The 26,785-nt window shown below is 42.2% G+C and overlaps 1 protein-coding gene across 4 annotated transcripts in view; it reads left to right on the top strand.

The window, feature by feature from the left end:
* Positions 1 to 26,785, top strand: part of LOC147799624 (cytochrome P450 4F4-like) — a 50,991-nt gene that overhangs the window by 6,542 nt on the left and 17,664 nt on the right. For 2 of the 4 annotated variants that reach the window (XM_087135006.1, XM_087135007.1), the window contains exons 8-10: positions 5,862 to 5,995; positions 6,494 to 6,641; positions 9,616 to 15,259. In XM_087135006.1, the coding sequence (XP_086991132.1) occupies positions 5,862 to 5,995; positions 6,494 to 6,641; positions 9,616 to 9,787 (454 nt within the window). In that variant the 3' untranslated portion in view covers positions 9,788 to 15,259. The other 2 variants (XM_087135008.1, XM_087135009.1) reach the window with 2 other exon arrangements.

Below are 26,785 nucleotides of genomic sequence, written 5' to 3'. Positions count from 1 at the left end.
TAGTCCGCCGTTTGTTAACTGATATCCCCCCCTTGTGTCAGGGTAGCCGCTCATCCTTGCTCAAGGTTAATAAATATATTTGTGGGGTTGGGCCATGTCAATTCCATCCCTGATCCGGCCGGTTACTGGGTCCACCACAAGAGGTGTCAGTTGCATTCGCCACAAATGGTGTCAGAAGTGGGATTTTTAGGATTGAATTGTGATTTTATCTGGTTGTAGAGAGTAATAGCATAAGGGAATTTCTTTTGGAAAATTTTGTCAGTAAACCTCATTGAGGTGCTATGTGAGGGTAATTGTAACGAGGTAGGCGAGTTATGCTTACCTGGGTAGTTACTGCCCTGTATGTCGGGTTCCTTGTTGAGTAAGTGACATTGGTGGGGATTCTGTTTCGGATTCGAGCAGAGTTGCCATCCTTGCGACGTACTGCAGGACATCAACTGCCAATCCTGTTGAGAATTCACCAGGTGGTAGTAGGTACACAAGGGTTGGTAAATTCCAGAGGCTTGGGACTGTTTGTCCCGCAGCCTGAATTCCCTGTGAGCTACCAATATCGCCAAGTGGCCAGTGGCCAAGGCTAGAGAGTCTAATTGAGACTGGAATTCCTGCTCAGGAGGGAACTCCAGTATGAGCGAGGTTAAGGACAGCGGTGTTGGCTTGATTGGGGCTGACAAGGGTTCTGTCCTGGATGACCTGAACCGTTCAAGAATGGAGGTTCAGTGGCTCAAGTGGGAGTGGGATCGTCTTTCCGCTGAGCTAGGGGCTGTTAAAAAGGGTTCACAGCCTGAGATTGTGAGGCACATACACCTAAGGGAAGGGATATGCCTCGTATAACGGTCAACTCGGGACTCGAAGTCGACTGGAGGTTGCCAGAGGATACCTCAGGGTATGCCTCATTGAAGGCACGACAGCGTTCCTGTGTTGGTACATCGCCGGAATTGGTTCCGAAGGAAATGCCGAGGCAAGGTGAGAGTACGCCTGTGAGGCCTATTCCCATGCGTAGTCCTAGCACCAATCCTTTTTTGAACCGTGAGGTTGATTGCGCCAAAAAGGAGCGAGAGTTACACAGTGAGTTGTTGAGTTTTCTAACTCGCCCAACTGTGGGGGAATCCAACAAAGTTGTTGGTGAGGTTGACACACATCGGCCATAGCGTCTTCTCCCCTGGGTGGTATGTTTCCATCACCAGGTGAAGCTCTGAATCCTGCACCACCAATCTATAGTGCACCACTAGTTGTTGGGCAGCCATTCCACATGCTGACATTCCACCCTCCGTCACCATTCATGCCTCAACGCCCGCAACCTCGACCAGATTTCTCCATCGTGTCTGCAGAACAAAGGGCACAACCCACACCCAATGAGGCTTATGCCAAGTTACCTGCCACTCGCAGTAAGGGTTACCCAACCGTGTCTACCACTACTGTAGTGACCACACCTGTGACTTCTTCCTTTCAGCGTGCTTCACTACCTGAATCTCAGTTACCAGCAAGACCAGCCATAGCCTCTCACCCCCTTGGTGGCATGCCTCCTGCACCACCAATCCCGAGTGAGCCACCAGTAGCGGGGAAGCCACTTGTCACCCCGCCATCGCACCCAGCTTCACCAGTCATACCTAACATGACAGAACTATTGATTGCTTCATCTTATGGCGTACCCCGTTCAACCTTACCACACTTCACCACCGGCAAGGAACGTGACTTTGCACTCCTAAATAGGGCCCGGACAATCTTGTTAATGAATGTTCATCCACACCTCACCGAGCAGTATAAATATCAGTTCTGCTTGGTCGTCTGGGGGGCAATATCCTGAGGTTGGCTGAGTCATATATGCAGGACCCAAAACCATATCCAGCAGCACTCTGAGCCCTCAAAGACAAGTACGGTCAACCATGTCAGCTGGTCCAGAGTGAAATAGACATGATCATGAACATGCCTTTTGTCAAGTTTGGAGACCACGTAGCCTTCGACGACTTTGCGCTTTCAGTCCAGTCACTGGTTGGAATGCTTCACTCCCTAGAAGGGGAAAATGGCTATGAACTCAAGTGCGGTTCCCATGTGGACCAACTGATCTGCAAACTACCAACAGGATATCGTGATAGATTCATGGAACACTGCATAAATCAGGGCATTCTGAAAGCAGACTCCCACCAAACCTATACCCTAAACCATCTTGCTGACTGATTGCAAGTACAGTCACGAGCAAAGCGGATTGCTGGTCAAGCAGCAACAGTCTACAAAGAAGATAATCCCAGACAAGAGAGGAAAGACAAGTTTCCCCGCAAGAAAGGGAATCAGCCTACCACTGTTTTCATGGCTGATGACAAAAAACAGACAATGGGAAAGTTACCTTCACAACAGTCACCATCAAAGGACAAACATAAAGCCTTCTGTCCTCACTGGAACAACCATTACCACTACTTGAATGGTTGTACTGAATTCAAGGTGCTCAATAATCAGCAAATAATCGAATGGCTGAAGGAAAAGTCCAGATGCTGGAAATGTCGGCGCACCCATAAACCTGAGCAGTGTACATTGAGAAAACCATGCAACACCTGCAAGGAGATCCACTTGACTGTATTGCATGATGCCATTCAGCAAGGAGCAAGCAGAATCTATACTGTTGGAGTGACGACTCAGATGACTTACCTAGACCGGCCCATGCGTCCCCATAATGTCATGTTAAAAGTCGTTCCAATCACTCTCCATGGTCCCTTGACAAACTTGAAACACATGCTGTGCTTGACGATGGCTCCATGAGAACAATGGTGCTCAACCATGCAGTCCAGCAACTGAACCTCACTGTGAAGAAAGACTATATTCTCCTATCAACATTTCAACAACTGCCTTTCCAATTCTTATGCGAGACTACGATCAGCGACTCCTTCATCCTGGAGCTGAACGTGTTCTTGTGAAGATCCTGTGAGGCCGAGAGGCAATTCGTCAGCACCAGCGCCAGTGCAACGATTGCTTCAAGTGACGCGGTAAACCAGCAGTTCCCAAGATGGCAGACCTGCCCTATTCCAGTCTCCGTTTCTTCAAGCCAGCCGTCTTCTCAACAGGCTTTGATTGCTATGGGCCAATGACGGTTAAGATTGGTCGACGCACAGAGAAGAGATGGGGAGTCATCTTCAAGTGCATGACCACACGTGGCATACACTTGGATTTGCTGGAGAGCTTGGACACAGATGCATTCCTGATGGCCTTTCGCCGTTTCTCCTCCTTAAGGGGTAAACCATATGAAATCCTGTCTGACTGCGGGACCAACTTCAAGGGTGCAGAAGCAGAACTCCGAAGTGCCTTTGCTTCCATGGCTCCAGATCTAAGCCAACAGCTTTCCAAACAAAAGGTGCGATTCTAGTTTAACCCGCCAAATGCTCCCCACTGCGGCGGCTCCTGGGAGAGAGAGGTGAAGTCGGTCAAGGCTGGACTCAGAGCTGCTTTGGGAGACCAGTCGGTCACAGAACCAGTACTCCGAACCGTCTTAGCTGAAGTCGAGGGGATTTTCAACTCAAAACCCTTGTGTTACGTCTCTTCAGATGCTGCTGACGTTGATCCGATGACCCCAAAAATGCTTCTGATGGGGTGTCTAGATCCTAACCTTCCACAGGTCGTCTACACCTCCAAAGAATCCATGGGACGACGACGATGGTGCCATAGTCAGGTGCTCGCTGACCAGTTCTGGGCTCACTTCATCAAATCCTACCTTCCTAGTCTACAGAGTTGGCAAAAGTGGCAGACTGAATCCAGAAACCTGGCCTGTGGAGACGTCGTCATGGTCGTTGACCCCCAGCTGGTTAGAGCTCAGTGGCCAGTAGGGAAGATATACAAGACACATCCTTGAACTGATGGACGTGTGAGAGCGGCCAAGGTCCAAGTCCATGACAAGGTGTACACCAGACCAGTTGCCCGCCTGATCCGTCTGCCAGAATGCAAGGATGAAGACAACTGCCCGTCTGAGGACCATCCACAGACTGAGCACTAACTGAAGACTTTCTTGGTTTCACATTTAGTACCCAAATGTGGGGGCGGCTGTAAGAAAGTCCCCCACTGTCTACTGACCGCGCAATAGTTGATAGGGCGCCTTCAGTAGTTTGCTCATTCTTGCACCATACATTCCGTTCTAAAGTCAGGTTTACCAAGCACATTTCCAATCAGAATACCTCAAAATTTGCCCTTACCGTGCGTTGCTGACAATTTCACCACGGTTTCCTGTTCGGTATATTTCCAAGACTTCACCACTTGTTTCAGCTCCACCATTCCGTTCACAAATCACAGTTTCCCCAAGATTGCTACGGTATCCTGGCCAATTGCAAGTCACTACCCCAAGTTTCTAATTATCTGGGTATAATAAACATACAGTTTCTTCATTAAACCATCCGGCTCATCAGTTTAATCGCTGCCATAGAGTTGTTGTGTTACCCTTTTGAGCCACGCCTCCCAAGTGAACCTTGTCACTTCTTCACAGAAACCGTGTTTGCCCTGTTGGCCAAGCTACGTCAAACACAACGTATTCTATTGCGTGCGATAATGTACACTTTGTACAGAGGATTTTTTTAGGGAGGGGAAATGCAAGATCTTTTTATTCATTTTTTGGTTACAATTAATGGGGTAAACATTAAATTTCTGATGTTTTGAAATGGTTACATATTCATTTTTATTTTGAAATACTTTACGCAAACTAAATGCTTTAATTTTTGTAACCCTTTAAGTGCAGATTTTACTAGGCCATTTAGATTTTTACTTGACTGTACTGATGTGTATCCTACAGAATATCACCTTTTCCTTTTCGCTATATTCCAGTCACTAAATTTGTTATTCCCAGTGCTGTACCTCTTAATTTTCATGTATACCAATGATCACATGCTCTTTTCCCTTGATTGGTATACTGCTGTTTGGTAGAAATTGCTGTATTCTGTTGGGTCAGTCGGTCTTTTTGCTCTTTTGGTCCCAGTTGTAGCACGGTCATTTAAGTCACTGCACTGACAGCTCAGTTTTTTCTCCTGCGTTCTCGGTAAAAGTTTTCTGTTTTGAAAGTCCAAGTGCAGAAAGTAGTTTCATTTGACCTTTTTGTTGGATCACCGGCTCAGTATAACCCTCAAGAAAATAAGTCCAGTACAACCACGGCTTATGCCGTTGTCCTTTGCTCATGTGATGGGCTCTTTGTGGGCAATGATATGCTTTACCACATGTGTGCACAGGGAAAAGCTCAGTAACAGCTCTTCATTCTCTTCTTCATTTCTAGAGTGAAACTTGGAGAGTGAAATTGCCATTAGATTGTTCTGATTTCTGAAATATGACTAGGAGACAAAGTTAACAACTTAAGGCTGCCATAGTGGAACAGCTCAGAGCTGTATTCTTTATCCAGTTGACTCTCTCAACTTCTCCAGTCATCTCTGATGTCTAAACTGAGCATGGGCATATTCACACAGTCCTCATCAGTTACAATAAACAAATAATGACCACTGTGCTCATGTGTGGTTAATCTGTACGCATGTACAACAGCAATGGTCCTTGAATTTCACTCATAAACAATCATTATTTCAATGATACACAAGGGGGATCTTCAAGACAACATCTTTTTGTAGATGGTTACAGTTAAGGCTTTGCCTCAGAACTGGAAACCTGAGCAGTTGACTGTTAGTATTAGGAACTAGTTCGAAATTACAGGATTGGTGCCAAACTACAATTTACAGTGAAACAAGGAATTTTTTTCCATTCTATTACATTTTCAGTGCCCCATGTCAACATCATTGAAACAAAATTGCGTAATACCGGCCAATTAAATGGAATTTTTGTAATTGCCGGGAAAAGAAGAAATGATTAATTTTTGGGGAGAAACAGAAGTGCTTGATTTTTTTGTTTTCTAGGGATGATCTCAGTAATATGCCCTACCTGACCATGTGTCTGAAGGAGAGCCTGCGTGTGCATTCTCCCGTCCCCAATATCATGCGAACATTGACCCGACCTTTGACCTTTCCTGATGGCAGGACGTTGCCAAAAGGTGAGTGTTAGGAGGTGCTGAATTACCCCCAGTTTGTCCCATTCCTGCAGGCTTGCCCATGTTGTGCTTGGAAATGTCTGTAGTGTTGTCCTCATCTTGCCAACAAATTAAACCGACAGATGCATCAAAATGAAGCACTGCATTTACTCTTTCATGTGGAATGGACAAACAAAATATGCAAATATATGAATATGTTCATATTGCTATGTGCCTATATAGAGAATGTGCCAGTTGGGTATTAAATTTACCTTGCTGGAAATTTGAGTAGCTAGGGAGAATAATAGAACACTTTTCGACTAGGAATAAATACTTTGTGTCGTGGGATTGGTAGAAATATCTCGTATTTGAACTCTCTTGTAATTTGCTTGCCTTGTCAAATTCCAATTTGTATTCTTGTTGTCAATTAATGGTCAATGATTATTTATTTTAAGAATAGATTTGAATAATTTTTAATAATGGGTCAGTCTAGATTTGTTTCTTCCGATCATGACGTTTCAGGAACCACTGTAACCGTCGTAATCCATGGGCTACACAACAACCCGCATGTGTGGGATGACCCCGAGACCTTTGACCCAGAGAGGTTTTCACCAGAGCGGGCCAAGAACATTCCTCACTTTGCATATGTGCCCTTCTCGGCCGGACCAAGGTGAGAGAGGGCTGTCCACCATGCCCAATTACATTGGCTTATACACTCTCGTCTGACTTGTTCACATTAGAGGACATGTATAAATCCAGTCATGATTTTCTGTACCAGTTAAAGGGAGGTAGTTCAAACACTTGTTGCCCTACCTCAGTGTTTCTCAATGTTTTATGCACACCCGCCTTAATGTGGACAATCTGTTATTCTGCTGGTGTTGGTATAAAACTCCGGGAAAATGTTCCTTTTTCTCCCACTATATGATAACCAATTCAAGCTGAGTTTTTGCATAGATTGTTCCTCATCATTTTAGAACAGGTAACCCTGACCCCCAAATGCTTCTGAATCTTTTTTGGGGGGAGACCCTGTTTGGACATGTGTGAGTCCACACAATTGTCCTCTTTCCCTTCATTATGAGGACTTCCTTCTTTTTGGAGGTACACACTACATATGTAATGCTACTACATGCAGACTCCAAACAGTCCTTGGAGATTGAAAGTGTGGAGCCCTATCAATCGTCTGTGCTCCATGGCCAGACATTGTAGCAGGGGCATGTTTGGGCAATTCCTAAGCAGGAACATGTCTGTGATGTCACAGCAATAACCAGGAACATGTTAAGACCAAGAAAAAACAAGTTCTGCTTCTAATTACATGCCTCTCAAAAATAGGGTTGGTAGGTTGAAAACAAAATATTTAGGTTAGTTTTTGTGCTGAGTAAATGGCATAAATGGGGACAAATGCTGCCAAAAATGTGTCACAAAAAGTGATAAAATCTTGTCTTAATCAATGTGTTTTCACTTCCTAGACAGCAAAATGCAAAGGGAACTCATGAAAATAAAACTGAAGTTTCTTTTGAAAGTTGCCAATGTTGGTAGAAAACATATAACTACCAGCCTTTCAATGTTATAAAGGTTGCTCAGGGGGTGTTTTGTGAAGACAAAACAGACAGCAGGATTTTTACTTTTTTTTTAATTTGTTAACATTCGTTTTTCTAACTTGCCAATAAACATTTTGGGTCGCTCTGAAAACGTAGGGTCAGTCGGCAAACCGAAAGAACAACTACTTTGTTTGCTTAAAGGTAGCCCACACAAAAGAAGAAACAAATGGTTACTCCACCTGACAGAGGCAAGCACAAGGAAGCAGACGACACTGTTGATGAACATGATTTTCATTCAGTATTCAGCATGTTTCTCATCAGTGCTGCTCTCTCTTTTCACATACATGTACATTAAAGAAGAAAATATCTCTTTGATTTGCTGCATGTAACAACAAATTTTGAAATGTATAATTCAATCATCTGAGGAGGCCACAAAAATTGTCTGTTTATTTCCCGCCATGTTGAACCGGTGCTGAACCAACTCCATCCACTGGTTCTCATTCGGTCGGAACAATGGTGCCACAGAGGTATAGAAAAAGTCAAACTTACCTAATGACCAAAGCTAAAACAAGTTCATGATTTGTCCAGAAGTCACTCCAGCACATTTAAATATTTGTGTATTTATTTTATGCATACCTGCCTGGATTTGTGTGCTGGGATTCATAATTCTACTTGTTTGAAGTACTCAATCAACACAGCCTTAGTACATGGGCATGATTCACACTTTATCACCAACCTAATTATGATGTCATCAGCATTGTTGTCCACAACATGTTGAGCTATTGATATTTATATGTTGATCCAAAATATTATTCTCAGGAACACTAAGTGCTCAAATTAAATGAAATTTTGATAGATTCCATCAATCAGCCCTATTCCAGCTAAGATGATCTATAGGTTGTCCTCTTTTCCCAATCTTCCTCGTCATCATCATCCAAACATAGGCATAGTTTGCCCATGGTCTCCTACTAAAATTATACACAGCAGGTGCCTCTCCCACTTACCATTACCAGATACGGATGTTGTCAACCCAAGTCATTTTCGGTCAGCTATCAGGGCGTTGATTCCCCCCAGGCATTCCTTTCAGTACAGCTGTCACTACACCACCTTGCCAGACCGCAAGGCCCTAGCTAGCCAGCCTGAATTTTGTTGAAGTATAATACGACTACTGAAGCACCATCTGTTTCCGATCATCTCCAAGAGTCTTTCGTTGGTCACATGATCAAGCCACTTGATGTTGAGCAGATGTTGTGAGATGGTAGGCCGAAGCTATCCAGGTGGTTGATGTTGATCAGGTGCTTTCAACGACAGGTTGGCAGCTCCATACATCACCCTGGACACAATCAGTGCCCCAGTTAGCTGTATCTTTTTACTAATAGACTGACGTGGTGGGAATGCAGGTATTTACATTTTCAAAGTATTGATTTGCCCATACTTTGGCGCATTTGAACTTCCTGTCGTCCAGCATGTGGTTGATCATTACACCCAGGTACTTGAAGGACGTAACACTAGGTATTTGTGTCAAGTGATATGTAATTGTGGAGTCGTCGGTTGTTTGGATGACCATATATTCAGTTTTGCTAGATTGGATAGTTAGCCCCTACCCATCAGATACATTGCCCAAGATGATAAACATCTCTTCAGCATCATCTCTGGGCAGTGCCAACAATACTAGATCATCAGCGGATCTGATTTCCTCAGGGGGGATATTATGAACATCTGGACCTGTTAGGTTGGTTGTATTATAATTATTGTGCCACTCATGGAGGAGGTTCTTGGTGTAGAGGCTGAAAAGTGTAGGTGACAGTGGACAGCCTTGCCGTACCCTGACTGGAGTTTCAAAGATGTCAGTCATCTGTCCTTTCCACTGCAGCTGGCCATGTGAAGAGTTGTAGAGATCTTCGAGTAGCTGCATTACACCCTCTTCCGCACCAAAATGCCGTAGTTTAGTGAACGGTAGTGCTTGATTGACTGAATCAAATGCTTTTTGTAGTCATCAAGTACTACATTTAGAGGGCATTTCCCTGCAAGGTGTGTTTCTGCAACACCTTCCAGAAGGTAGAAACAATCCTGTTTCCCTTACATATTTTTTCCATTTCTCGCCAGGAATTGCATCGGTCAGCACTTTGCCATGAATGAGTTGAAAATAATATCTGCCAAGGTCCTTCGCAACTTTCACCTGTCCATCGATGAGTCCAATCCAGTGCAGCAAATCCATGCGCTGGTTCTGCGAGGCAGAAATGGCATTCATCTACACGTCACACCCCGCCAACCCTAAACCAAATTCCTCATCCGGAGACTTCCCCTCCATGACTGCCATCCGTGTGGATAATAAAGGAACAGTTTTAATGACATAAAAGTCAGTGCAGTTTACCTAATCAATTGAATTTTCTGCTGTCTAAAAGTTATATAGTTTTCCATTCTGAGACAAGGGGCATATTTTCATTTCCTAAATACTGAAGTTATAGCCTCGGCTTCATTCATGGATACAATTGTCTACAGTGGTATTTTACTGACAGATTTATGAGTGAATTGTTCCTTGCATACAAGTGAAGTGTAATGTGTCGTTACAACTTTTTAAAAGTTATTAGTTTTAGTTTGTTTTTGTGTTGATTTTCCTGAAGAGGTAAAATTTAATGTTGACTGCATTCACAAGGAGGAAGGACACTCCAATTGAACGAGTTAGACAAAACAAATTTAGGGTCATTTTGGAAGCTTAATTGACTGAATGCCTCCTAATTAGGTGTAAGATCTAGTATGTAGCAAAGTTCCCACTTGAAACTGTGGGCAATGTTTTCTTTGTGTCCCGAACTTTATAATTCTTTAATCCCTCACTGTCCTGGCGCATAGCTGTCACCTCTCTCAAAGTCACTTCCACAGGCACACTTAGAAGAGCAGATCACCACAAAAAAGACCCAAAGAAAGTTCCACTGATGAGACACTAATTGACAGCACTATACTAATGAAAGAGAAGACCCTGCGTATGCCATGCCACACCATGTAGTTATATACCCACAGCAAGGAAACCAACTAACTATGCATTTACCTCCTACTTAAGGTAACAGCGATTTGATTTCAAGGGGCAGAAGCTTGGTTTTCAAAATTAAACATGAAGGTAATATTTCCAAGGTTGAAAATTTTGATGGTCCTCAGTTTCTGAAAGGGATGTTTATAATAACCCTGGGCAATTTCTTTTGTGATAGTAATCATGTATTGAAAGGAATTGAAGCTATGCATGGTGGAAGTACTAAATTAGGTAAGGCTTGCGGTTGCATCATGTACAAGGAGGAATCTCCTCTGTGAGTCTGGTTCTGAGAAGAACTGATAGTGAACACTCAGTGTATGCTTTATCATCTTCAGGAGGGTGACTGGTGGGCTGGCTTTGATGAGGATGCTGGTCTTAAGTGCTGAAGAGTATGCTAAGGGTGCACTGGAGTAGAACGGGTTGCTTGATGGTGAATCCGCTGGAGAATTGTGAGGTTAGTCTACAAATGAACAGCTTATTGTCAGATGGAATATTAGTACCTGCATCAATTTGGGTCGTTCAAGCTGGAGCTCAGCAACTGGATCTTGAGGAGAACCTCTGTGGCTCGGGGCAAGGTATCCTTCCCTCCTTTTCATTTGAGGAACTATCCTCATTACAGAAAGATGATGCAGCTCTTGGGGTAGTTTGAAGCCTTTGGCAGATCCATTGGGAGCCTGGTCAGGAAGGTATTCCGGGAGAGGTGGTGTCTCATGAGGTCAAGGGTTCCCTGAGGGAGTGGCCACGGATAAGGGAACAGAATGATATTTTGTCTCGTGTAGGTCATTATGTAGGCCATGGGGAGGTTTTACTTCTTGGTCCCAAAGGGACTCCACAAAATGGTCTCGGAGGCTGCTCATGACCAAATCGAGGTATAAGGAGATCGTTGTACTTCATCAAGCATCGTGCTTATTGGCCAGACCCGTATGTGCACTTGAAAGAACACATCACAGAGTGTGTCCGTTGCCGAGTCTCTATAAGGCTCCATCCCCAACCACTAAGCCACTCATGATGTATCTCTGATCCTTGCATTCAAACCGCTGGAATGCATAGCAATCGATTTTCTCAAACTTGATTGAGGGAAGGGGAACATTGATGATGTCCTAGTTGTCACTGACATCTTTGCAAAGTTTTCGATGGCAGTTCCCTGTCGGGAGCAGTCAGCACCTATTGTAGCAAAGTGCTCTGTGATGGCTGGTTTGCACAGTATGGAGCCCCAGCCCCTCATTCACTCTGACTAAGGAAGAATTCAAAAAGTCGGTTGATACACAAGCTTTGCAAACTTTACAGGATCCAAAAGACACGTACGACACACGTACGAAAGATGTCTTGCCTGCCAAAGAATGGGCAAGACAACCTCTGACACTTTCTTGATGTTGTGGTGTCAAAAATGGGAAAGTTCAATATGACCTCGTGCAGTTTGATCAGATCTTTGGAGCTTTATAAGCGACGTTGCTAGCCTGAACACCTTGTGCAGCTGGTACACATTTTTAACACCACCCCTCGTATTACAGGGTATTCACCCTACACTTTGATGTTTGAAAGAGAGGCAGTGGTCCCCCCAGATCAGTTTTTGAATAAATTTGGTAAATTAGAATGAAGACAGTATCTGGACGCAGGCTGCCGTTATCTGTAAGACGCGAGAAGTCATCAGAGGATGATTGACATGCGCTGCCGAGGCAAACAAACGATATTGTGACAAGCATCCTAGACCACCTACTTATACGTTGGTGACTGAGTACTTATGAGACAGACTGCTCACACGGGTCGTCACAAAGTTGTTGACAAATTCAAGGAATAGGTGGAAAGGCTTGCAGTAACACCATGCAAAGGAATATATATCTTGAATATTTTCAACTTTCTCAACGTATATCTCTTTTTCTAGTGATGCCAGGTTTTTTGCCCTGGGACTGAACTTTGTGCGAGCCCCTCGATCCTTACCTACAGAAGAGATTATTCAAGCCACCGAGCCCACTCTCTGTTGCCTTGACAAGTCCACTGCCGATGAGATCCATCTCGAGATCAACCAAGCCCTCCGGAAGCACAAAACACCCAAGTTCAAGATCTCCAAAGAAGATCAGTCAGCCATGAAGTCTCTATGCCAAAACAAGACCATCCATATCCTCTCTGCTGACAAAGGCATTGCTACGGTAATCATGGACAGAGTTGAGCATGACCGCAAGGTCTCAGACATAGTCGACTCGGACGGCTACCGGGAACTCCGCAGGGATCCTACAGGGTCAATTGAGAGGAAGCTGCAGCAGAAGTTCCTATCCCTCCACTGTTCCCGTAACATCACGGAACCGCTCTACCAGCGGCTGCGTCCATCCAACTCAAGGTGCCCAAAATTCTACAACACTGCAAGACATCTAGTCAGGATTCATCCCCTGGTCGGCAATACCTAGCATCACTTCAAGAACTCGGACCAGTTTTCATCTATCATCCAAGACCTCAAGCTCCACCAAGATGACATCATGTTCAGCTTTGATCTCATGGACTTTCCACCAACGTCCCTACTTCTCATGCCACCAGCATAAAAAGGGACAGACTCCAGGCGGACACCACCCTCAAGGATTGGACCGACCTCACCCCAACCCAGCTCCACAACCTCCTCATCACCTGCGTCAACTCAACCAGCTTCCGATGGCAGGACATATTCTTTGAACAGTTACCTAGAATCTCTATAAGATCGCCTATATCCCCAGTTCTGGCTGACGTATTCATGGAAGAATTCAAGCAGACCACCATTGCCACCACAGACCATCGTCCCAAGATAAGACCATTGTCCCAAGATCAGACCAGGGTGTACAAGATCCCCTGCCTATGCGGCAAAGTGTATATTTGCGAGACTGGTAGGGACCTCCCCACCAGACTCAAGGAACATCAAGCCCATGGCAGGAAGGGGGAGTATGACAAGTCAGCGATAGTCAAGTATTCTCACTCTCAAGACCACCGCATCAACTGGGACCAAGCCCACCTCATCACCAGCATCGAGCACTGGTACCCAAGATACATCAGAAAAGCCTTGGAGATTCTCAAGAACGACACCATTCCCCAAGACATCGGCTTCTCCATCAGTGACATCTGGCAACCCCTGCTCACCTCCCAGTCCAATGAGTTCTCTATAATCTAGGACACTCCACTCCGCCTATGGGTCTCTTATAACTCCGGCTACCTCACCCCGCCCCAACCTATGCCCAACTGACACGCCTCACTGAGCTGCTGAACCCCGTCCCGCATGAGCGCCCTGCTGGATCCACCACTAGCATCCTCGTCACGCCCACTGCATTCAGTTACCGTATATAAACAGCTTCATCAGCAGCATCTCTTCAGTCTCCTGATGACGGCCTGAGCACGCATTCCAAAACGTTGAGTATACTTCTGGTGCTTTACAGAACCACACGTACTCATAACAGATATATTTCTTCGCATGGTGCTACCGCAAGCCGGCCTTCCCACCTATTGCTGTCTTTCATCATGAATAGCCTGAAATTCAAGAAAGACCTTTACATTTTTATTGGGTGTGACACTGATCAAACCATCATATTCATAAGACCAAGTGGCTTTGTCAGAAAAGTGTCGCGTTGTGCTTTTTGACCCTTCGTTCCCGGCCAGACTGCAAAGGGAAGCTACTAGGAAGCACACAATAGTAAAATACATGGTTGTATTAAATCAAAATTATGAAATGACTGTGGAAGGTTTCTCAACCTCACTTATGACAGGATTTTTGGAAACACTCATTTTTTTCATTTATGTTAATAAATTATGCAACCTGGTTGTCACACATACCGTTCATGTCACAAGGTTGGTTGAAGGTCCCTTGTAAAGAACCAACATCTTCAATGTAATATATATAATTGATGATTAAAATATATAGCCTATTGTGTGTTTTTACTGACACGTTTGTTGGATGACAAATACAGAAATAATTATGCCAACAATTTTGTTAAGCAAAGTGCTGATTACGAGTAAGATGAAACAGCCACATTGGTATTCTACCTTTCAGTAAGAATAAATCTCTGTTGAACACAAGGCACATTTAGGAGATCACCAGAAAGAATATATATGTAGATTTCTACATACTTTCGTCTTTCCCTCAAAAAGCGTTTGAATAGGAACAGTTATCATTATGCTTAACCGCTTTCCGCAATGTTAGGGTGAGTACAAAGTATGTAAGTGATTTAATATTTGTAGCGATGACATTAGGTGATCTCTGTATACTTTGAATTAGCTAAATTAAACAAAGCACTTGCCGCTGTTTTTAAGGCAAACAGTCATAATGAAGGTATATGGTTGAACCGGACAATGCCTGTATTTTTTGACAATTTTATAACATAGGATTGTAAAAGAAATTTATGTTCTCAAAATTAACTTTAATCTATGCTTTACTGTTTGGAATCTTTGAAACAAACCCCAGTTTTATTATGAGAAACCATTTACAGTAAAATTGCTCCTTATTTGACACTTGTACAACTCAGATCATCAACGTTTTGGGATGCAACAAAAGAAAAAATACATGTATCTCACAATGGTAAGATAAAATTTTTGATACCTTCTGGGGTTAAAATCAAAGGACCTAGCTAACGATTAAAGGCATGTAAAAACTTAATAAACAGTGGTGAACACAGTATTGCTTTTATCAACAGCCATATTAGCAATAATCTATAAATGTATTTTTGCAAAAATAAACCACAAAATTAAAGATTTCGAATCACAAAACTGCAACAAGTAGTGCACATTGTTTTCCTGTGGCGATGTCCTAATCTATATAATGTCCATCACCCAACCCCCACTTTGTAAGAATTCGTTAAATTAACATCGCTAATCAACAAAACTTTCGTATGTTGAGGGCACCTCCAACACATTTCCAAATGAGTGACTGATTGGTCTTTTTTCTAAACCTGTCAACTGAGTAAATGTCACATTGATAACATTATTATTCTTATTATTATTCATTCGGCCATTCAGAACAGATAGGCCTACTGGTGGGACAATATTCAACAAACATAAAAATCAATGGACTAAACAAAAGGACATTACAAGTAACAAGAACAGCCCATTCCAAGCTGGCCAGGGTTGACAAAAGTATACTTAAACACTATGACCCGAAAGCAAATAAATAATCCGTAATAACGAATTAATAATCCGTAATTTCAAAATAAATAATCCGTGTACACAAAATAAATAATCCGTAATAGTGAATTAATAATCCGTAATAATGATTTAATAATCTTTAATTACGATTTAAATAATCCGTAATTATGAATTAAATTGTAAGTTATATCAAATTAATAACCCGTCATAATGAAATAATCCGTAATCACGAGTTAGTAATCCGTAATAACAAATTTTCTCTGTTCATCTTCTTTTCCAGGTACTTTAACTCACTCTCTAGTGGCATTTGGGACCTTTGTCTGGAACCTTCTTTGAAACCTCTCATCACTTCTTTACGAAACTATCTCTTCAGCCTAGATATATGTAACTTTCTTGGCTGTAATTTGTATGCATCCCATAAAGTGAAATGAAAAAATAATCCGTAATAACGAATTATGAATACATACTTGCCATGGCATTAATGGGCTTTCGTACTTTTGGGGTGCACCTGCCCGAGTCACGTCAAAAGCCATTTTACTGCCACCTGGCTAGTTGGAGTCAGTACGCATGCGTTATTGTGAATAATTCATTAGGCCTTAACTTTCTTGCGAGTAGATTGGCTCGTAAGCCTGTCACGCGGTACGGGTGACTCACGCACCCACGTCTGCCGAGGCCGGCATGAAGCTTCATCTCTGCATTCAGTTCGTACAGGGATGTGAACTTTTTCCTCTTTTTTTGCTGCAGCTTGATAAATACAACTGAAACCTTCTCGGTACAGTGTTGGAGATATTCACAGCGTATAAACAGTTAAATTTCAGGCACATTTGATGTGTTAAGAGTTTAGTCAATAATTCAGATTTTCCACATTGACGATAACACTATTTTTGTCCTTTGAGTTTCGAGTGGAAAGCCACCAATTGACCAGTCAGAAGAATCAAGAATCAGTGACGTCATTCTAGCTGCACTGCGAGATATCCATCGAGAACTAGAGCTAATGGAAAGTTTTCTAGAAGATGTTCACACACAGCCACTAGGCCATTGCCTGAAAAATCTTAAAACCGAGTATATTCTCCGTCAAAACCTGACTTCCTGGGGTAAGTTGTCTATCTCCACAAAGATCGTAGATGTCGTTGAGCCTATTACTTTACCCAGACACATATTATTTGCTGTATACATTTTGCTCAAATCATGGAGGAAGGAAAACATGCTCAAATGTACAACAAATCCCTGTCCGTCATGGTTTGCTCAAGCAAAACACATGCATTATGTACAATTTACATGTACATGTACATTTGTACAAGTACGTGGTCTACATGGGTTTGTAGCTCTATGGGCCGACACATCATACGTTGTATGACTGTACTATATACATGTACATGTATATGCATTAACTGTACACAGCTGGCCTTTGACATTTCATCATCCAATCACGTGGAAGTAAAACTAAAAGTAAAAGCAGGTGCATTATACATGTATTTTTGACAACGATGTCAACATTGTTGATACTTTTTCTGGCGTCTACAGTCTACTCTTCTTAGGAATCATTGCCATTTAGAATGAGTATTGCAGTTTCTGCGCTACTGCCAATAAGCCTAGCCCCACTAGTGTGGCACGGACTCTCACTCCCGATCCATCCTTAGCCACACATCCGTATACGCAATTTCGTGTTGGCGTACAAAACATTTTGGCGCACCCATTTATCATCGTGGGTGCAATTTCTTTTGCACACGGACATGATCCTTGACCTTTCCGCTTTCTAAATTGAATGATTTCACTCACGTTATTCAAGTATTTTCCAGTCTTTTTGCCTTTATCCACTCAATCTAACAGGCTCGCTCTCTTAGTCGCCATCTTTAAAATAAGGTCGTTGAACATTACATGTACGTCACTTGACCTCTCATCGTCTCGACGGCTGTTCCATGTCAAGACATCTAAACTGCTGCCAAAGTTTTGGAAGAGCCCATTGGTACATGTATCTTATCGCTCAGTCTGTGTATTACATATTTCTTGACATGGAACAGCCGTCGAGACGATGAGGGGTCAAGTTTATATTATCACAAATTCGCCTTATAGGGCCCACAGTCAACTCCTGTTACGTGAGCTCAAATACTTAAGTATTACAAACTTAAACAAATATCAGCAAGCGTTACTTATGTATAAGTTTAAAAATAATTTGATGCCCTTAACAGATCCAAACATGTTTGTATTTAACTGTGGCTTGTATAAATACAACACTCGTTCGTCAACTAACCTTCATTTTGAGATACCGCAACACAGAGCTTCTGCCTGTCAATTTAACATGAAATGCTCTGGTCCCAAACTTTTGAATGCTCTACCATCCTCACTAAGATTTTCAAGATCATATACATGTACCATCTTTAAGTGGCAACTTAAGATCTTTCTCATGTAAAGCAATATAATTTTCATTGTTACAACGACTACTTCTGATCGTTTTCGTAGCCATGAAAATTAACTTAACCTTTTCTTTTCATAGTCCATCTTCAACAATTACTCAATAATTGCTTAGAGCTACAATTATTTGTTGTTTCTTATATTAATATGTGTATGTATGTTTTGTTTAAGGGCATGCCTAACACAAGCTTTGCTTTTAAGGTGTTGCCACCTCTTCTGGCATATATATGTCCTTTAGACTTGTCTTATTTTTTATTATTATTATTTCTGCCACGGGAGGAAATAAATGTGTGTGATTGATTGATGCACTTACTGTGACCTAGATAAGTATACTTTTTGAACATGCAGTCCGAGAACTGGTGCCTTGATAGGCAATGCCTACAGACTAATGAATAAATCATGCACCTAAGGTCAAAGGTAAACCTAATGCAGTTTGACAATGTACACTTGCATTACAAGTATTGTGTACTTGTACATATATTTTGAATATAGGCCTTCTAAGGTAACCCTGAGACTGATGAGGTTCTGACCATTGCTGTCAGTGTGTTCAACCACTTTTTTGGTGACCAGTTGACCCAGTTACGTCACCTGATCTCTCCACTTCTCCCGTGACATTTTCTCTTTTCTGTGACGTATTGAGCATGATTGGTTGACTGGCGTGAATCACCTGTTCCCTCTACTGTTTTTCATGTACATGTACTGAATGAAATCTTGTAGTGATGCTGTGTAGATTGCCCTCTACCACTGCATTCTTCTTCTAACATTCTCTTGGCTATCGTGTGCTGTCGAAATCTATGCTGCACCCGTGCAAGCGATCTGAATAGACTTGTCTTTGCCCTGCATGCGACCAAAAATAATGTGAAGCTTTAGCCTTACATCACCCTCTTTTGTTGGGTGTGGGGTAGCTGCTCAAGAGATTAAAAAGTGAGGCACTTTGCTGTAGAGCCTTCTAGAGTGAACATTGTTTTGCTACTGTAGCACATACGTACATGTACCTAACGTAAGGGTAGGGTCACACTGCACTGTCAACATGCAACAGACCGTCAACACAGCCTCAACACCTCCAAAACATGTTAAAAAACAAAAAAGTGGTACTCGACCGTAAAGTGTTTGTCGGAAGGATGTTTTGACTAAACCTCAACAGGTTAGACTCTGGAAAATTACCATTTTAATTTTGCTGAAATCACCTCCTTCAAATGCATGTAGCTCAGAAATCAGCTGCCATGTTGCCTCTGGGGCAGCTAGGACCATACCATTATAGGGATGGTAATGTAAAAACATGTTAAATGTGACATAGACGTAAACTAACATACAAGTTAAGCAGGCAAAAAGACTTGTACATGACTTGTTCATAAGACCTCACTCTTGTGGTAAAATGTAGTGAAATGAAACGCAATTTGACCTGAGATAATTCCACAAGTGTCTACTTCAAAGGTGGCAGTTTCAATTAGCCATTCCTGCCCGCTGACACGATTGGCTTAAAAAAGAACCAATCTTTGACTTTACTTTTTCTGTCATGTCTGCGTGCTCTGACCTGGCGCGGCTCACGTTGCACATTGACTGGTTCTGTCATGGTCCTGTCACCTAGTATCTTAAAGTGAATAGAACAGGGGAACTAGTGTCGAAGTGTAAACCGAAGCAATATGAAAGGGCTGCGCAGCACCGTGATCAGAATATAGACAAAAATATAATATATTATCAGTGCTCTGAATTATGTAATTGCTGAGGTTTCGGTATCTGGGTACTTTTGGGCAAGCAGATTCAGTTCACATTGCGCAATTCCTCTAGATAACATGACACCACATGAGTAATACCATTCCTGTCACAGGTGCGTTCATCATACATGCAGATGTGCTAACTAGTACGATTTAGCGTATTTTGTACAAAAAATTGATGAAAATACAACTGTACGTTTTTATCACCTTAAAATACGGATTTTGATAATTTTGTCACGGACAAAAAAAAGAGGGCGCTGTGTGAAATCTAAGCTAAAATAGCTAAAGCGGCTGCAAGCAAGACTAAGCCATATGTCACATGGTTCGATATCACAAACTCATAAAGTACAGCGTTCGTGATTGGTGTACGCAATGTACACATGCCCCTGGTAGCACAGGTATCAACCAATCGGAACGTCGCATACCAAATGGATCAGCATGCATTATGGAATGTACATTCGTGTGCATGCAAAATATTTTCCCGACGTAATCGTAAAATTGCGTGAATGAAGATGGCTTCAACTTCTTAAAAAGACACTCAGAAATAGAAGCAATCTTTCAAAAGAGAATATACAGAGAAATTTGAATTCGTATTACCTTCCCAGAGAGGTGAACATTGCGCTTGCTGCACTTTGTGTAGTTCTGACTTCAGTATCGCGAAAGCAGTGAACAACGCGACATCGCTGAAGCGAAGAATGCAACCCACCGCACTGCAGTCCTGTCAGACTCTCTCACATACAAAATATACACCCAAGCCACAGCCAGGCCATGGCAGCAACGTGCACACTAAAATGAACTGTTGCGTAAATGCAAGAAAGCAACTGCTGTGAGCAACACCAGGAAATTGTAAGGTCCATTTAAGCCTGCACGAGTAAGTATTAAAGTTCAAATAGTATGTAGTCACGCAAAGGTACTTGTAAGTTTGTCTTGCCTGTTGTTTGGGAAATTGCACATTTTTATTGAAAAATACACATTTTTGAACCTTTGAATACACTTTTGCAATTCTAAAGGTTGGCAGGTCTGTACATGTATACTGCCACAAATGCCATGTTGATGAAGGGAATGGGGTCGATGCAGCAAGCACTGTAAATGGTGTAGCATAGCATCATGTTCCCCATGCTTGAGGCATCTTTAGCTTTGCATGCGGTAGGTAGTGCGCACGAATGGACTATGAATGGAACAGACTACGAGGGTAAGGATTTTATGGGCGTGAGTGCACTGTACGTGGCCGTTGAATACTGTGCAATGTGTTGGGTTGTTCATGTCTAGCACGTACACACATGTGCACTTGTACATGTACATGTATGTATGCTATGCGAAATTTTATAGTCCTACTGCTGTACTTCGTCCAGCTGCATTGAGCTTGAGATGGACCTGTACCAAGAAATCCTTCAGCCTACTTGCTGTGTAATTACAGTAATGGAAGGCCCAAAAATACTGCGCGTATCGGCGACAAAAAATGAGTATAATCAGGCATTTTTCGGCGTATCGGCAGTGATTGAGGAAAAATGTACTTGCATGTATCCGGCCAATATGCAGGTTTGTACGTGCGGAGAACCCTGCAATGCTTTTTCCTTCAAAGTTACCATATCTTTATTTTTCTTCAGATTGAATAATTGTCCCTTTTTGTATTTTAACAATTAAAAGTGTGAAATCTATGATGTTGTTTCTGCTGTATTGATCTTTACAAATGTAGGGGGGCAAGGAGGCAACAAGAAATGCCCAAAAAATAAAACAGAAAAGTAGAAAAGGAAGTAATTAGTGCACTTCTTTATAAAACAATTAGCAGCAAAACCCTTCAAAAACAGTACCGCATAATAAAAGCAAAGATCTTTGGACTATGGATAGACTTTTGATATTTGTTCCCCCAATAATGTGTTTAATAAGCCAGAAGTCGCACTTGCTCTTTGACTTTGCCCCATCCCCACGCACTGAATAATAAAGCAAATGGAAAAGTCAAAGAAATATTAAGCTCGTAAGTGGCAAAAGTCAAACAAATAATTTACAAAATACTCAAAATAGACATCAGTTGGCTTTTAAGGTGCATTCTTCACTAAAGTGTTAAAGTTGGGACTGGGACTTCGCAAAATATCAACTTCAATGAATATATGAAATCTGCTCCAAATCGTAAAGTTAATTACCTCCAGAACATGGAACAAAACAGGACTGATTTTGAACTCAACCATATTTTCAGACATAAATGCTTGAAGTTGAACCTTCTAAAATGTATTTTCACGACCTAACAGATACGTTACCACCATTCTACTTAAATACAAAAATTGTTTTTGAAACAAAATTTGGGGAAGATAAGTCATTCTGAATTTTGGAGCTATACATTGTGAAAGACTTTAAAAAGAGGTATTTTAATGATGGTTTTTGACAGATACATTGGAAAACACCGGCTTTTTCCAGATTATGAAAAGAAAGTAGACAAACTGTTTGTCTAGATTGTACATGCACATAACTATCCCTTTGCGTGTTGAAATTTCACATTTATTTGCTCTGAGCTATTAAAGTAATTAGTCATCTTTGAGCTATTAAAGTAATCAGTCATCTTTTTTGATGAACAGGTAATTATATGTTGAACCAAACTGTTATTCTCAGGAACACTAAATTAAATGAAATTTTGGTAGATTCCATCTTCTTAGTTCACTCAGCCCTATTCCAGCTAAATTGATCTATAGGTTGTCCTCTTCTCTCAATCCTCCTTGTCATCAACAAAGGCATAGTTTGTCCGTGGTCTCCTCCTAACACTTTATCACCAATGCAATAATTATGACGTAATCAGCATTGATGCTCACAATATTTTGAGCTATTGGTTTATATGTTGATCCAAAATGTTACTTTCAGGAACACTAAACACGCAAATTAAATTTTAAAATTATACACAGCAGGTGTAGCAGGTGCTGCTCGCATCACATCCCGTCTTTCCAGTGCTGCTGTTTTTAGCTCGGTGATACTGCACCCTGACCAGATACGGATGTTGTCAACCCTACATGTCTTTTGTCAGCCAAACGGGGCGCTGACACCCTGATGCATTCCATTCAGTACAGCTGTTGCTATGTTGCCTTGCTAGACCGTATGGCCCTAGCTAGCCATTCTGCCTTTTGTTGAAGTATGACACAACTACTGAAGCATCATCTGTCTCCAATCATCTCCAAGAGTCTTTCATTGGTCACATGATCTAGCAGCTTGATGTTGAGCAGATTTTGCCAGATGTTGCAGCCGGAGCTGTTCAGGTGGTTGATGTCAGGTGCTTTCAATGACAGAGTGGCAGCTCCATACATCACCCTGGACACAATCAGTGCCCCAGCGAGCTGTATCTTTTTACTTCTAGACTGACGCGGTGGGAATGAAGGTATTACCATTATTAAAGTATTGATTTGCCATATACCTTGGCGCATGTGAACTTCCTTGCTGTGGTCCAGCGTGCGGTTGATCGTTGTGCCTAGGTACTTGAAGGATGTAACACAAGGTATTTGTGTCAAGTGATATGTAATTGTGGATGACCAGGTATTCAGTTTTGCTAGAGTGGATAGTGGGCCCATACCCATCAGATACATGTACATTGCCCAAGATGATAAGCATCTCTTCAGCATCATCTCTGGACAGTGCCAACTATACTAGATCATCAGTGGATCTGATTTCTTAAAGGACCATTTTATGAACATTTGGATCTGTTAGATTGGTTGTACAATTGTGCCACTCATGGAGGAGGCTCTTGGTGTAGAGGCTGAAAAGTGTATGTGACAATGGACAGCCTTGCCGTACCCTGACTGGAGTTTCAAAGATGTCAGTCATCTGTTCTTTCCACTGCAGCTGGCCATGTGAAGAGTTGTAGAGATCTTCGAGTAGCTGCATTACACCCTCTTCCGCACCAAAATGCCGTAGGTTAGTAAACGGTAGTGCTTGATTGACTGAATCAAATGCATTTTTGTAGTCGACAAGTACTAGATTTAGAGGGCATTTCCCTGCAAGGTGTGTTTCTGAAACACCTTCCAGAAGGTAGAAACAATCCTGTTTCCTTTATATATTTGTTTCATTTCTCGCTAGGAATTGTATTGGTCAGCACTTTGCCAGGAATGAGTTGAAGATCATATCTGCCACGGTCCTTCACAATTTTCACGTGTCCGTCGATGAGTCTATTCCAGTGCAGCAAATCAATGCGCTGGTTCTGCGAGGCAGAAATGGCATTCATCTACACGTCACACCCCGCCAACCCTAAACCAAATTCCTCATATGGAGACTGTCCTTCCATGACTGCCATTCGTATAGATAAGAATTTTCAGCTTTAGATGAAAACCAGTTTTAATGACATAAATTCAGTGCAGTTTACCTAATCAAATGAATTTTCTGCTGTCTAAAAGTATATAGTTCAGTAAGTTTTCCATTCTGAGACTAGGAGCATATTGTTGTGCACCCGCAAATCTTGGAATTCTAGCGCCCCCTAGTTTTACTTGTTCTCGGTCCTTACATTTCTCAGGGTCTCTTATTTAGCTCAGCTATGCATTATGGACATGTAGCAGAGATGCTAATTTTGTATTAAATTATTCATGCTGTACTCTGGCGTGATTGCGTGTTCTTTCACTCCTTTATCCTTGTGTTTTCTCTGCTCAGGTTGGCATGTCGAAATTCCCCTCCAAATGGCTGCGTGGTTGGGCGTGGTAAGGTTCCCTGAAATGCTAATGCTCAGAAACCTCAGACTTTGTAACTGTCAATCATTTGCCACAGATGACCGGGTGAGCACTTTCATGCACCTGGCTCTACACTTTGTACACGCGACTGCTTATTCTGTATTTTACATTTTTACACACGACACTTTGATTCTTGCACAGGACTCTAGCAGGAAGTCATGTGACCCTTTGAGATGGAAGATTTTCATTGGTTGAGCTGTTCAGCGACGCTCATATTTTATTAATTCCTAAGCCTCTAGAATCCTATAAATAGAGCAGATTTTCCCTGGTTCGTCGGTCAGGTGCAGCTGACCAAACCCTTGTTGCGAGAGCGGAACCTAATGTAACGCGGCGGTTGCACCCTTTCCAAGAGAAGTGCGATAGTAACCATTCTTATGGCGAAGAAATGTAACCATATGAATGGCAAGCTACCTTAGCTTGGACCGATGCAAGAGTGGTACAAACTAGCCCAGAGTGCTAGCGAGAGTCGTAGCGGCCCGTCATCGCTACGTCCGAACCGATTGCCGGGCGAGACACCCCCGTGTCCCTCGCCACCCTTGTCTTGCTAACTAGCCCCAGTCCTTCCCATCTCTATGCTGAGCCAATGGTACATAGTGCGACGACTTTATCATTGTGCTCATCACATTGAGGTCTGAGCGGCAGTGCAGTCGGTACATAACGGCGCAGGCCCCGTCCAGCCATTGCTAGTCACCGTGTTGGTCCGGGACGGCTCCCACCACGGCCCGGCCCTATGAATGTAGCTTAGCTGTGCGACGCTACACACACGTACCGTACCCACTCCGTCTGACTTGCATTTCCAATGGTCCTGCCAAACCGTAGTTTGTTTACACTCGTATACAACTTTGCCTCTCTATAACTTTGCCTTTTGTGTGTTGTATTATGTTAAGCTACACCTTCTTCAAACTCACATTGAACTTTAATGAAGAGAAGTGAGAGCAATAAACCAACCATACAGTTTGACTGTCACCCAAACCCCTTGTTTCACGTCCACCTTTTAATAAATTGTTGACCCCAAATATCACATCCTGGAGACACTAATAAAGTCCATGCTACCATCAACGTGATATTTAGGGAACGCAACAATATTTTCCAAACATTCATTTCTTAAATACTGATGTTACAGCCTTGGCTTTATTCATGGAAATAATTGTGTGCAGTGGTATTTTACTGATTAATTTTCAAGTAAATTGTTCCTTGCATAACAGTGCAGTAGAATTTGTGGTCGCAACTTTTGAAATTTAACTGGTTTTAGTTTGTTTTTGTGTTAATTTCTCTGAGGATGTATAATTTAACGTTGACTGCATTCACAAGGGGGGAGGACACTCCAATTGAATGAGTAAGACAAAATGAATTTAGGATCATTGTGGAAGCTTAATTGACTGAATGCCTCCTAATTAGGTGTAAGATCAAGTATGTACATGTAGCAAAGTCCCCACTTGAAACTACATGCAAAGTTTTCTTCTTTTCCCAAACTTAATTCTTTAATCCCTCACTGTCCATGGCACATGGCTGTCACCTCTCTCAAAGTCACTTGCACAGGACAGAGCACCACAAAAAAGACCCAAGGAAAGCACCACAGATGAGACACTAATTGGCAGCACTATACTGGTGAAAGACAAATGCCACACGATGCAGTCATATACAGTATCGCAGCAGGGAAACCAACTGACTATGCATTTACCACCTACTCAAGCTAACATCGATTTGATTTCAGGGGGCAGAAGCTTGTTTTTCAAATTTAAACATGTAGGTGATATTTGTACAAGTTGAAAATTTGAAGGTGGTCAGTTTCTGGAAGGGATGTTCATAATGGTCCAGAAGGCTAGACTTTGTGATAACCCTAGGTAATTTCTTTTGTGAGAGTAATCATGTATTATTTGAGGTTAACTGATACCGGTATATTACCCCAGACTAAAATTCACACTGAAGACACATGTAGGGCTGAGCTGTTATCTTATGAATAAAAAATAGTACATTTAAAGCAGTGGAACCAGCACAAAATCAGTGCAATGTCAAAGTGATTGTATGAGGTTCACTGAGGTCTCCACACTGAAAATTAGGTGTATTTTATACTAAAACTTATTTCTTAAAGGCTGACGTTCAAAAAAATTGAACCAGAAATAGTATTAAATCATGATAATGACTTCCATGTCTTAATCATTGCTTGCATTAAGTCATAATTATAACTTTTATTTCTTATACATGTACATGTATTGAGGTAAAAGTCAGAAGCCTGTATGTTATCATTGTGACACCAAGCTGTCATGTGCACTGGCACATTGCATTGCATTTGTCTGTAAAGTTTCATGTGCTTTCACAAAAAAAGTCGTAATCATGAG

Source organism: Acanthaster planci, linkage group LG03, assembly GCF_054643075.1.
Source record: "Acanthaster planci isolate LZ-2023a linkage group LG03, COTS_SCS, whole genome shotgun sequence".
Lineage (NCBI taxonomy): Eukaryota > Metazoa > Echinodermata > Asteroidea > Valvatida > Acanthasteridae > Acanthaster > Acanthaster planci.
This window is presented reverse-complemented; position numbering and strand designations above follow the sequence as displayed.